This window comes from Canis aureus, chromosome 6 (assembly GCF_053574225.1).
Source record: "Canis aureus isolate CA01 chromosome 6, VMU_Caureus_v.1.0, whole genome shotgun sequence".
Lineage (NCBI taxonomy): Eukaryota > Metazoa > Chordata > Mammalia > Carnivora > Canidae > Canis > Canis aureus.
The window spans coordinates 60671333-60683531 of record NC_135616.1 but is presented as its reverse complement, the minus strand read 5'-3'; the positions used below and the strand labels follow the sequence as shown (position 1 = coordinate 60683531).

At 35.4% G+C, this 12199-nt stretch overlaps 1 protein-coding gene across 7 annotated transcripts in view; it reads right to left on the bottom strand.

The window, feature by feature from the left end:
- AXDND1 (axonemal dynein light chain domain containing 1) overlaps positions 1-12199 on the bottom strand; it is a 103673-nt gene that overhangs the window by 41505 nt on the left and 49969 nt on the right. For 6 of the 7 annotated variants that reach the window (XM_077901864.1, XM_077901861.1, XM_077901867.1 and 3 more), the window contains 5 exons: positions 10092-10193; positions 9058-9221; positions 7533-7608; positions 5051-5285; positions 507-708 (listed from right to left, as the gene is read on the bottom strand). In XM_077901864.1, coding sequence (XP_077757990.1) covers positions 507-708; positions 5051-5285; positions 7533-7608; positions 9058-9221; positions 10092-10193 — 779 coding nt within the window. The remainder of the gene's footprint in view (positions 1-506; positions 709-5050; positions 5286-7532; positions 7609-9057; positions 9222-10091; positions 10194-12199) is intronic. The other variant, XM_077901863.1, reaches the window with a different exon arrangement.

Genomic DNA, 12199 nt, shown 5'->3' with positions numbered 1-12199 from the left:
ACAATGAATTTTTAAATTCTCAAGAGATCAACTCCAACATGACAGAGAGAGGAGCAAAGTTGATCCCCCCCCCGCCCCCCCCCCCCAGCGCCATGAAGCTGGATGAGAATTATTTTAAAAAACAAAACAAAACAAAAACACTGAAAGCCTCTGGAAACGCCCTAAGGACAAACAGCAACTGAAGAACCATGTGTTATGTTCAAGATAATCTGTGAAAATTCAATAAGAAAGGCAAGAGCCCATGATATTTAAAACAAGACAACTCTCCCTCTTCCCCATCTCAACTCAGTGAGGCAGAAACTTCACTCTAAACTGCTACAGTCAAAAACACAGAACTCCCTCTCTCACCCTCCAGCTCCCAGCAAGAGGGCTTTCTTCCTGGGAGCCTCAGGATGTAGAGGCTTCTTTTGTGACCCCAGCTGCCTGTTGCTGAGGCTAGGTACTGGGAAAATGCAGTTAAGGTGTGGGGATCCCTTTCTGTCCAGCAGAAAGTGATGGAAACTTACGAGCCAGAATCCATATCCATATACTGAGGAACGGTACCAATAATGTTTAATGCTGCATCCAACTGAGATTTCATTTCATTAACTTTTTCATTAAGTCCCTGCCATTCTTCAAGAAGCATTTCAGGAAACTCCAGGACACTTGCCAATTTGAAAGAACAGAATTCAAGAGAACAAACCAAATTTGGAAGAATTTTAGAGATACCTAGAAAAGTGAGAAAAGTATCGTAAGTATCATATTAGAAGTATTCGTAAGTCTACCATTTCAATAATAAATTATAAAAATACTAAAGGGCAGGGGCATATCCTCTTTTTGTCTTTTTGTTATCCTACAGTTTGCCTTAGCAGAGAATCTTACAAAGAGTAGTTCTTAAATGTTTCGTGAATAAACACGGTTTAACTAGTGCTTCTCTGATGGATGATTTATTCCTTTGATGACAGTTTATATTCCTAAATTTCTCGTCTTTTCAGCTGAGAACCAAATGCACTAAACTCAGAAACTATAAACTACAGTTTTCTAAAATAGACATTAACTCACTTAGTCATTCTGTTAAGAAGACAAAGATAATAAACAGCTTCTTTGTGATTATAGGAGAGTTAATAACAGAAATGAAAATAGCTTAGTACTTGAGTCATTTTTTAGGTCATTGTTCAGGTTTTCAAGAAGCTTATAGTTTTGGTCAGAACAAGGGTTGAGTCTGGATCCTAATCTCTGGCCAATTCACTGTGACATCATGGCAAAGTAGCCCCTCTATACCTTTGTCTTGTCTCATTTGCAAACTAAGACATGAAATGCTCTCATTTTAGAGATTTATAAAGAGAAGTAGTTAAAAAGCAAACTTTTTCTTATTCTTGATGAAAATATTTTACTACCCTCATCAGTAAATTTTGATCTGAGTATTCAAAATGATCTGTTAATTTCACTCTCATTCATCATTTTTACTTCCTCATTTATTTAAAACCATTTACTACTTCATTCTTTCTCTGCCCACTATATATTCTTATGGGTAAGTATTAGCATTTTATCTGTAACTACATTAATGATGCTATAGATAATTAAGACTGTTTTCCCAATGAAAGTAGTTTTATGTTGAACAACAGTGCCTTTCAATAGACCAGGGTTGCCTAAACACTTCACTGGAAAGGATTCTTTTTTCTTTCTTTTGATTTTAAGTAGGCTCCATGCCCAACGTGGGGCTTGAACTCACAACCCTGGGGTCGAGTTGCATGCTTTACTGACTGAGCCAGCCAGGCACCCTAGCTGGGAAGGATTCTTAAGTAATATATGACTCAATGAGTAAAGTCATCATTCTCATGAAATATATCACCATCTAGAGTCTCAAATTAGCTCTAGAATTTCTCACACACAATGTCCAACATCAATCAGAAATAATCAGGAATATGAAAAGAATTGATTCTTGTGAGTCAAGACAAAATACAGACAATAAAAAAAGGCCTATAGGAGAATCAGTACCAAATTATCAGGCATGGACTTTAAAATTAACTGTGAGCAGAATAGAAAGCCAAGAAGAACATCCATGCATATATTATCAATTAATCTATGACAAAGGAGACAAGAATATACGATGGAAAAAAGACAGTCTCTTTGATAAAAGGTGCTGGGAAAACCAGACAGCTACATGCAAAAGAATGAAATTAGGCCACTCTCTTACACTATACACAAAAATAACACAAAATGGGTTAAAGACTAAATGTAAGACCTGAAACCATAAATCTCCTAGAAGAAAACAGGCAGTAATCTCTCTGATATCAGCCTTAGCAACATTGTTCTAGAGATATCTCCAGAGGCAAAGTCAACAAAAGCAAAAACAAAAACAAAAAACACAAGTGGGGCTACACTAAAATAACATGCCTTGCATAGCAAAGGAACCATCAACAAAACAAAAAGGCAACCTACCAGATAGGAGAAGATATTTGCAAATGATATATCTAATAAAAGGTTAATGTCTAAAATATTTAAAGAATTTATATAACTCAACACCAAAAAAAACCTAATAATCATTAAAAATAGAGAACCTGAATAGACATTTTTCCAAAGAAGATTATATAGATATGGTCTATAAACAATGGGATGTTATTCAGCCATAAAAAAGAATGAAACCTTGCCATTTGCAATGACATGGAAGGAGCTAGAGAGTATAATGCTAAGTGGAATAAGTCAGAGAAGACAAATACCACATTATTTTACTCACATGGAATTTAAGAAACAAAACAAATAAGTAAAGGGTAAAAAATAAGAGAGAGAGAGAAATCAAAAGTTTCGCTATTCACAGATGACATGATCTCATAAACAGAAAATCCTAAGGAATCCACTAAGAAATTATTAGAACTAATAAATTAGTTCAGCACAGTGGCAGGATATAAGATCAAATACAAAATCAAGTATATTTCTATATATACACAATGACCATCCAAAAATGAAATTAAGAAAACAACTGCATTCATAATAGTGTCAAAAAGAATTAATACTTGGGAAAATATTTAACAAAAGAAGTACAAAACATTCTCAGAACACTAGAAAACATTGTTGAAAGAAACTAAAGATCCAAATCATTGGAAAAATATCCTATGTTCACAGATTGGAAGATTTCACATTGTTAAATGCCAAATCTCCCTAAATGGATCCATAGATGCAACAAAATCCTTATCAGAATCTAAGCTTATTTCCTTATAGAAATTAATAAGCTGTTTCTAAAATTCATATGGAATTGCAAGTGATCCAGAATAGCCAAAACAATCAAAATATGAAAAAAGTGGGACTTCTCACACTTCTCAATTTTAAAACTTACTATAAAGCAACAGTAAACAAGATAGTGTGGTACTGGCACAAGGACAGACATCCAAATCAATGGAATAGAATTCAAAGTCCAGAAATAAATCCATACATCTACGGTCAACTAATTTTGACAAGAGTGTCAAGACCATTAAATGTGGGAAATACGGTCTTTCTAGCAAATGATAGTGGGATAACTGGATATCCACATGCAAAAGAAGCCTTTACCTCACACTATATACAAGAAATTAACCCAAAATGGTCAAATACCATCATATAAGAGCAAAAACTACAAAACTCTTAGAAGACTACCTAAGGGTAAATTTCATGACTTTCAAATTGGCAAAGGAGTCAAAGACATGGCACTGAAAGCACAAATAAAAAAAAGAAAAAAGTAGATAAATTGGACTTTGTCAAAATTTAAAATTTTTGCACTGCAAAGGACACTATCAAAAAAATGAAAAAACAGCCCACAGAACCAGAGAAGACTATTACAATTCATATATCTGAAAAAAACTTGTATCTAAAAGTATATAAAGAACTCTAACAATTCAATAACAGAAAGATAAATAACCCAATTAAAACATAGACAAAGGATCTGAATAGACATTTCTCCAAAGAAGAAATACAAATGTCTGATAAGCCTTAAAAAGAGCTCAACATCAGTAGTCATCAGAAAAACATGAATCAAAACCATGATGAGACACTATTACACACCCACTAGAATGGCTAGAGTCAAAAGGTCAGATGACAATCATGGCAAGGATGCAGCGAAATCAGAACCCTCATACACTGAGGGTGGGTATTTAAAACAATCCAGCCTCTTTGAAAGCAATGTAACAGTCCTCAAAAACTTAAAGATAGAGTTACTAAAAAAAAAAAAAAAAAGAGTTACTACTTGACCAACAATTCTACTCCTAGATATATATCTAAGAGAAATGGAAACATATTTCCATACAGAAATATGTAAACAAATGTCTATATTAGCATTATTCATAATAGCCAAAATGTGGAAACAATACAGAAGTGCTTGGGCAGCTCAGTTGGTTAAGCCTCTGCCTTTGGCTCAGGTCATGATCCCTGGGTCCTGGGATAGAGCCCTGAGTCAGGCACCCTGCTCAGAGGGGAAACTGCTTACCCCTCTCCCTCTGCCCACTCCCTCCACACTTGTGACCTCCCTCTCTCTCAAATAAAAATCCTTAAAAAGAAAAAAAAGTGGAAGCAACATAAATGTTCATGAATGTACAAAATGATAAACAAAATGCAATACACACATACAATGGACTATACTTCAGCCATAAAAATGAACAGAGTACTGACAAATGCTAAAACATAGGTGAACATTATGCTAAGTGAAAAAAGTCAATCATAAAACATCATATACTATATGATTCCATTCATATGAAAGTCCAGACTAGAGAAATCTACAGAGACAGGAAGTCAGAGATGAGAGGTTAAAAGGGTGATTGCTAATGGGTACAGGTTTTCTTCTGAAGTTTATTTTGATGAAAATATTCTAAAAATGACTGTGGGGATGATGGCACACATCTATGAATGTACTAAAAATCATTGAATTATATACTTTAAATGGGGAGTTGTAATGCATATGAATTATATCTCACTGCTTTATTTTGCTTGATTTTTAAATGTAGTATTTTAGTAATTAGATTTTAAATATTAATTGTATTACAAATAATAATCACTATTAAAATGCTTTATGATGTCAAAGCAACATTTCATTGTTTTTTCTTACCATTATCCCCATTTATTCTTATTTCAAATTCTTTGTAGAGTCTTCCTATGGTTTTTGCAATTTCTTTCATATGCTGTTGCTCTGGTGGCATCTCCCCCTCCATACTTTTATGGCGACCCAATATCCCAAATCCAATATCTATCCAATTTTCCTGTAAATGTTTAATAATCTTGAGAGAATCATATTTTGACATTAGAAAATCCCCAGTAAATTTGTCTTTATCTTCATTCAACATCTAGAGAATGAAAGGGGGTGAGGAAATTAGACGATTATTCACTAATGATTTCATCAGTCTACCCAGATCCTTACTTCCCAGTGACTGCCAATCATTTTAGAATTATATATCCTATTATTATTTGTTTATACCATTTTTATATGACATCACTTTATTTTCAAAATTAAAGTGAATTTAAGTTAATTAAATACTCTGTAAGATAATCCATAGTGTACCAGATGATAATAATTGTATTAAATCCCATATGAGTAAAAAGTGAATGAAGGCAAATAAGGACCAGAGAACTGAGCATGTTTAATTACTACCTGCTTTGGTGAGGATATAACATATTTATTTATGTGACCCTGCTCTACTGGGAAAGTTGCTAGAATGTATATGTTTTGTTTTATTTGTCTAGACCCAAGTCCAAGTCCTATAACAAAGTGTAATTCACATATTTATCATTCAGATAATGAAAACAAATCTCCTATGCTTCAGAAACAGTAATCAGTACAGGGAAGCAATGCAGCACAACCACTAAGGGCAAGGATTTTGGAGGTGGAGAGACCTGATCCTGCCACTCACCATTTACAGGCAATTTAGGCAAGTGACTTAACATTTCTAAGCTTCCCTTTTGCATCTGTAGAGATGGGGATTATAAAACCCGTATCCTTTGGCTGCCATGAAGAGTAAGTATGATAATGTGCAGAAGTGCTTAATGACTGAGAATTATTAATCTTAAATAAATAAAGCAGCATAATTTTTTTCAAACTTATTAATGCAATGTCAATATTGCCAGATAAACAGTAAAATCACTAAACCTGCTATATATAAACAGGACAACAAACATCTTCAGTTCTGAGAATATTCTACTCAAGTCATTCCAAAACAACAAAACAGCTTCTAGGGATCTGGAGGATATTTCATCAGGCCCTGAGTCTGATATTACCTTGGAGGTATTTCAATCTCACATATTTTCCTTTGTCAGACTGCTAATACATGATAGTAATTTGATTAGTGAAAGCTATTTTCAAAGCTCAAACTCTTTTTAAAAGGTATCATTAGGGACACCGGGTGGCTCAGTGGGTGAAGCATCTGCCATCAGCTCAGGTCATGATCCCAGGGTCCTGGGATGGAGCCCCACATCGGGCTCCATGCTCAGCGGGGAGTCTGCTTCTCCCTTTTCCCCTGCCCCTCCTTCTCTGTTGTGTTCTCTTGCTCCCTGTCTCTCAAATAAATAAATAAAATCTTAAAAAAAAAAAAATAGGGGATCCCTGGGTGGCGCAGCGGTTTGGCGCCTGCCTTTGGCCCGGGGCGCGATCCTGGAGACCCAGGATCGAGTCCCACGTCGGGCTCCCGGTGCATGGAGCCTGCTTCTCCCTCTGCCTGTATCTCTGCCTCTCTCTCTCTCTCTCTCTGTGTGTGTGACTATCAAAGTTAAAAAAATATTTTAAAAAATAAAATAAAAGCTGTTATTAATAAAGTGTAGTACATACCTACAGTGGAATATTATTCAGCCTTTGAAAGGAAGGAAATCCTGACACAGGCTACCAAACAGATGAGCCTTGAGGACATTATGCTAAAGGAATTAAGCCAGTCACAAAGGGACAAACACTGTGATTTGTCATATGGGGTCTAGCGAAGTCATATTTAGAGAGACAAAAAGTAGAATGGTGGTTGCCAGGGGCTGGGGAGGAGGAATTAAAGGGGGCTCTTGTTTCATGGGTAGAGTTTCAGTTTAGGAAGATGAAAAAAATTCTGGACATGGGTGTGGTGGTGGTGGTTGCATAATAGTGTAAGTGCACTTAATGCCACTGAATTGTACACTGAAAAATGACTAAGATGGTAAATTTGATGTTATGTGTATCTTGTACCACAATTGTTTTAAAAGATGTTATTAATCTTAAAAGTCCAAGTTGTCCTTAAGACAAAAGCCAGGTACAGGAGAGGCACAAACATTACTTATATCAGACAATTAGAGGAGAGAATCGGAACTACCCTCACTGACACCCACGTATCTTTTCCCAGTTTTTCCTGGCAGCCTAACTTTATTTGGCTCAAAAACCTAAAATAGAACTGGAAATAAAATATTTAAATGAATTTTTAAAGGCCCCTGGAATCTCGCTGTTTTCTTTGTCTTTCATAAAATACAATATGGCATCTTTAAAGGATGAGATGCGACTCAGTTGTAGGTGATGAGTAGCAAGTTGACAAACAGCTACTCATCAAACCATTTTGATTACCAAACGGTTTATTAGAAAGTCTTACCTTTTGCCACTGGTTGAAGTCTGGAAGGACTGATTCAAATATATTTTCTTTACTAGGATAGAAAGTGTCTCTTCTACTAGAAGGAAAAGGAGCAAGAGCAGAGTCTCAGAACCATATATAAACAAAGAAAATCATAAATCTATATACCATAGAACAGTCCTATGTTTCTCCTGAATTATTTTCAAACATGTCTTCCAGGGTCAGCCCTTCTCATAGGCAAACATAAATGTAATTTCAGGCTCCAACCAGCCTTGAGCCACCAAGTTACAGGGTCAGAGGCCATGTGAGTATTAAAAGGGTGGTCTCTGGGCCTTTGCCATCCAAATTTAGATCATCTTACAAACAATTCCTCAGCAGACAAAACAATTTGTAAATAGAAGGAAAACCTAATGAATAAGACTCAACATTTAGGTCAGGAGCCCCAAGTTCTGGTAAGAAAAAATTTCCTTTTAATATCTCTGAAGTCTCACAAGGAGAAAATTCTTGATAAACATTTCTGAAGAAAGAGAAAAGAGAATCCCTGTCCCACCTGTGCTCCTCCTAGCTAAGAGTCAACAAACAGTAGAAACAGCCAACAGCTTGGATATGTACCAGCTTCAGCTTCCAGAGCTTCCAACTCTGCTAACTCAGAAACCATAGAGGATCTGAAAAACCAAAATCTTTGTCTTCAATTTGAAATGGAAATGGTACCCAAACGTGTTTCCTCAAACAATAGACAAAGCATCTTAAAGTAATAATAATAATTAATAATAATAATAATAATAAACAACTTAGAAATCCCTGAGTCAAGCCTGCATTCAAAGTTCAGATTCCCACTACTGACTGCAATTTAATCATCCAACCTTTTTTTTTTTTTTTAAGATTTTATTTATTTATTCATGAGAGACACAGAGAGAGAGGCAGAGACACAGAGAGAGAAGCAGGCTCCTCACAGGAAGCCCCATGTGGGACTTGATCCTGGTCCCGGGATCACACCCTGAGCCAAAGGCAGACACTCAACAACTGAGCCACCTACAGGTCCCTAATCATCCAACCTTGACTTACTACTTTATAGGTGGCCTTTTCCATTGACAGATTTCTCTAATTGTTATAAAGTACGATATCCAATCAAAATCAATCTACTTATAATGGCTACCCACTGATTCTATTTCTCTGCACATAAACTATACTACAGAAGATGCAGATGGATCTAGATATTCAGGGATTCCAGTAATAACAACATAAGTTGATGTTATTTTAAAAAGAGAGAAAAGAAAGGAAAAGAAAAACAGGTGAACAGAATGGAGGCAGCAGCAGGTGTGTAGGAGGAGCAGGATGGACCACAGAGATGGTTAGCACCAGAAACCACAAAACCACTTAAGCCCCTGGCAGGACTGCAGCCTTGGAAGGGCTGCTAGTGACTCCAACAAATTAATGTTAGAGTCATCACAAGAGAAAAAAGAGGCAGAGAAAAAGAGAGAAAGAATTGAACTGAGTTATCAGACAAGACACAGTATAATAAAAAACACAATTCTTGTAGACCTACCTCTCATTTCTGAGTAACTCCTGCCATTTGCTAAGGCCATCCTTAACAGTTTGCAATTTCTCCCTTGTAGACTCTTCATTTTGTTCCACTTCCTTTTTATATTTATTCATTAAGCTTCTCCATTTCTGTGTCAACTTGTGCAGTAGTGCAAGGTCTGCAGTGTCCTAGATAATGTGCATGGAATCAAACCACTCATTCACGTATTCATGTAACAAATACTTATTAGTATACACTAATAATATTAGTGTATTAATATTCTAGTACTAGAGACATCCATAGAAAATGGATCAAAATTGAGAAGATATTCCTCTTTCAATATATCATCAGTACCACCACATGGTTCCTTTGTTGGTGGATTTTCCATAGCACATAAAATACTAGAGACAAGATTTTTTTTTTCCTTTGCAACATAAGCCAAATTTTCCCACAGGAATTTCATGGGAGGTAGTATGGTACATTGGAAAGACAGGAATTTCAAAGCCAAACAAAATCAAATGTGAATCCTAGCCAATTCTTGGCTATGTAACCTTATGGGATGTTATTTAATTTATTTGGGATTAATTTTTCTTATCCATAAAGACCCTAATATATATCTCACAGGATTGTTAAAGAAATGAAATGAAATGACTAGTGTACATGGTATGACTCCAGAAACACACTAAATGCCACTTCTCTCCTTTTCAACAAACTATGCTTATTGAATTTTTGCATAAAATGTATCAAGAATACCATTATTTCAATGAATACAACTACTTATATTTCTTAGTTTAAATACTAACAAATAGAATAAGTATATAAATAATATTTGCAGTATTAACTTAGATAAATTGCTTAAATTGCTTTAATTAGACTGAAGACAAATATAAAGAAGGGCATTTATCATATTTCCTTAGATTTTTCATTCTGCTCACAATAAAGCATAAATACAAAACTATATTCAAAATTAATCTATAAACTTAGCAAAGATTTCTTATAGCTTCAACCCTCTAAGGCTGGAGTCTCTTTTCCCATAACTTAAGTGAATTGAGCTTTACCTTGGTTGACAGCAGTATGATGAAATGCTTAGCAAATTTATTCCAAGCTTTCTCATTGAGGTAAAGTCTTTTAGCCAATATGACTCTATTTTTTTCAATTACCTATGAAAAAAGTACTAAAATGAGGAATCTAAGACATAATATGCCACTGGAATTTATTAAACCCAAACCAATTTCATGTATCAATTTTTCATTGAATCATTAATTCATTCACAATTTCTTATTTAAATCATGAGCTAATTTGAATTACAAATTCATGTTTTCTAAAACTACTAAACTAGGGTGTGCCTGGGTGGCTCAGTGGTTGAGTGTCTGACTTTGGCCCTGGTCGTGATCCTAGGGTCTTGGGATCGAGTCCTGCATCAGGCACCCTGCAGGAAGCCTGCTTCTCCCTCTACCTATGTCTCTGCCCCTCTCTCTGTGTCTCTCGTAAATAAATATATAAAATCTTTTTTAAAATAAAGTAAAAAAATAAAACTACTAAACCGGAATCAAACTGAAGTATATAGCAGAGGTTCTCAAGCAACCTCATTTCAAAACATTTTATTCTCAAAAATTAGTGAAATCTTCAAAGAGCTCTCATTTATATGCATTATACCTATTTGATATTCATGGTATTGAAACTTAAAACTGAAATTATTTAAAATATACATTTGTTAATTCACTTAAACATAACAATAAATCCATTACATATTAACATAAATAGTATTTTTATGTACTCATATGCAAATGAGAGTGAAAATGGCAAATAACATCTTAATATTATGATGAAACTGGTTCTTACTTCATGAAAGGGTCTTATATATTCCCAGGGGTTCCTTGGACAATACTTTGAGAACCACTGGAATGTCGATCAATATATATAGTCATTATATAGTCATTCAATGAATGTTCTAGACACTGTGCATATAGTCACAAACAAAAGAGGCAAAGTCCTTTTTTTCTAGCTGTCACTCATTTTCTGTTGGAAGGACTTTTAGGGATGAGCTAACACAAAACCCCCAGCAATTCAAGGTATTTTCCACAGAAACTGCTACAAGGAGTCAGTCTTCTATTGTTTAAATACTTCTAGAGTGAAGAAATTCACTTGTCTTCTTTACTCCTACTGAAAATGCCTAGATCTAAATATATAAGTTTGCTATCATGGTTGTTTCCTCTTGACATGTCATTTTAAAATTCTGTATCAGGATGAAACATTATATCCTAGATGAAGTCTGAGTATTCAAGAGGAAAATGAGGGATCCCTGGGTGGCGCAGCGGTTTGGCGCCTGCCTTTGGCCCAGGGCGCGATCCTGGAGACCCGGGATCGAATCCCACATCAGGCTCCCGGTGCATGGAGCCTGCTTCTCCCTCTGCCTATGTCTCTGCCTCTCTCTCTCTCTCTGTGACTATCATAAATAAATAAAAATTAAAAAAAAAAATTCAAGAGGAAAATGAGATAGAAGTTTGCATCTGTTGAGGGTCATAATTTGCTCTTAATACTTAGTAAACACCAAGTCCCAGGTGTGAGAATAGGCAATCAACCAGCAAATGTTTCAGAAAAATAGAACATTGTGGGACTATGCTACTTCCATAAAGAATTACATTAATTGGGGACACCTGGGCATTTCCATGGTTGGGTGTCTGCCTTTGGCTCAAGTTGTGGTCCCAGAGTCCTGGTATCGAGTCCCCCATCATGCTCCCCACAGGGAGCCTGCTTCTCCCTCTGCCTACATCTCTGCCTCTATCTCTGTGTCTCTCAAATAAAATCTTAAAAAAAAAAAAAAGAATTGCATTAATGGCCCACAGACTGCCATATTTTAACTCCTTTGTCATCCTAGATGCCAATGTAATAGATCCAAAGTAATATAATCCTAATATGGTTACATTCTGTGAAAAAATACAGCTTTTCCTAGTTTATTATTAGTATAAATTACAATTGAAAGTTTTAACATGTTTATAAATAATAGAAAAAGCATCCTTGCTCATATTTCATAGATCTGGTAAGAAAAAGAGCCCTTAAGGGGGCAATAGTCAGGTACTTAATAGAGAAGAAACAAAAGAAAAAAAAAAGTAACTTCTTTTTGAAGGCCCGTAATAGCTACATTATTCATAAACTAAATATACAT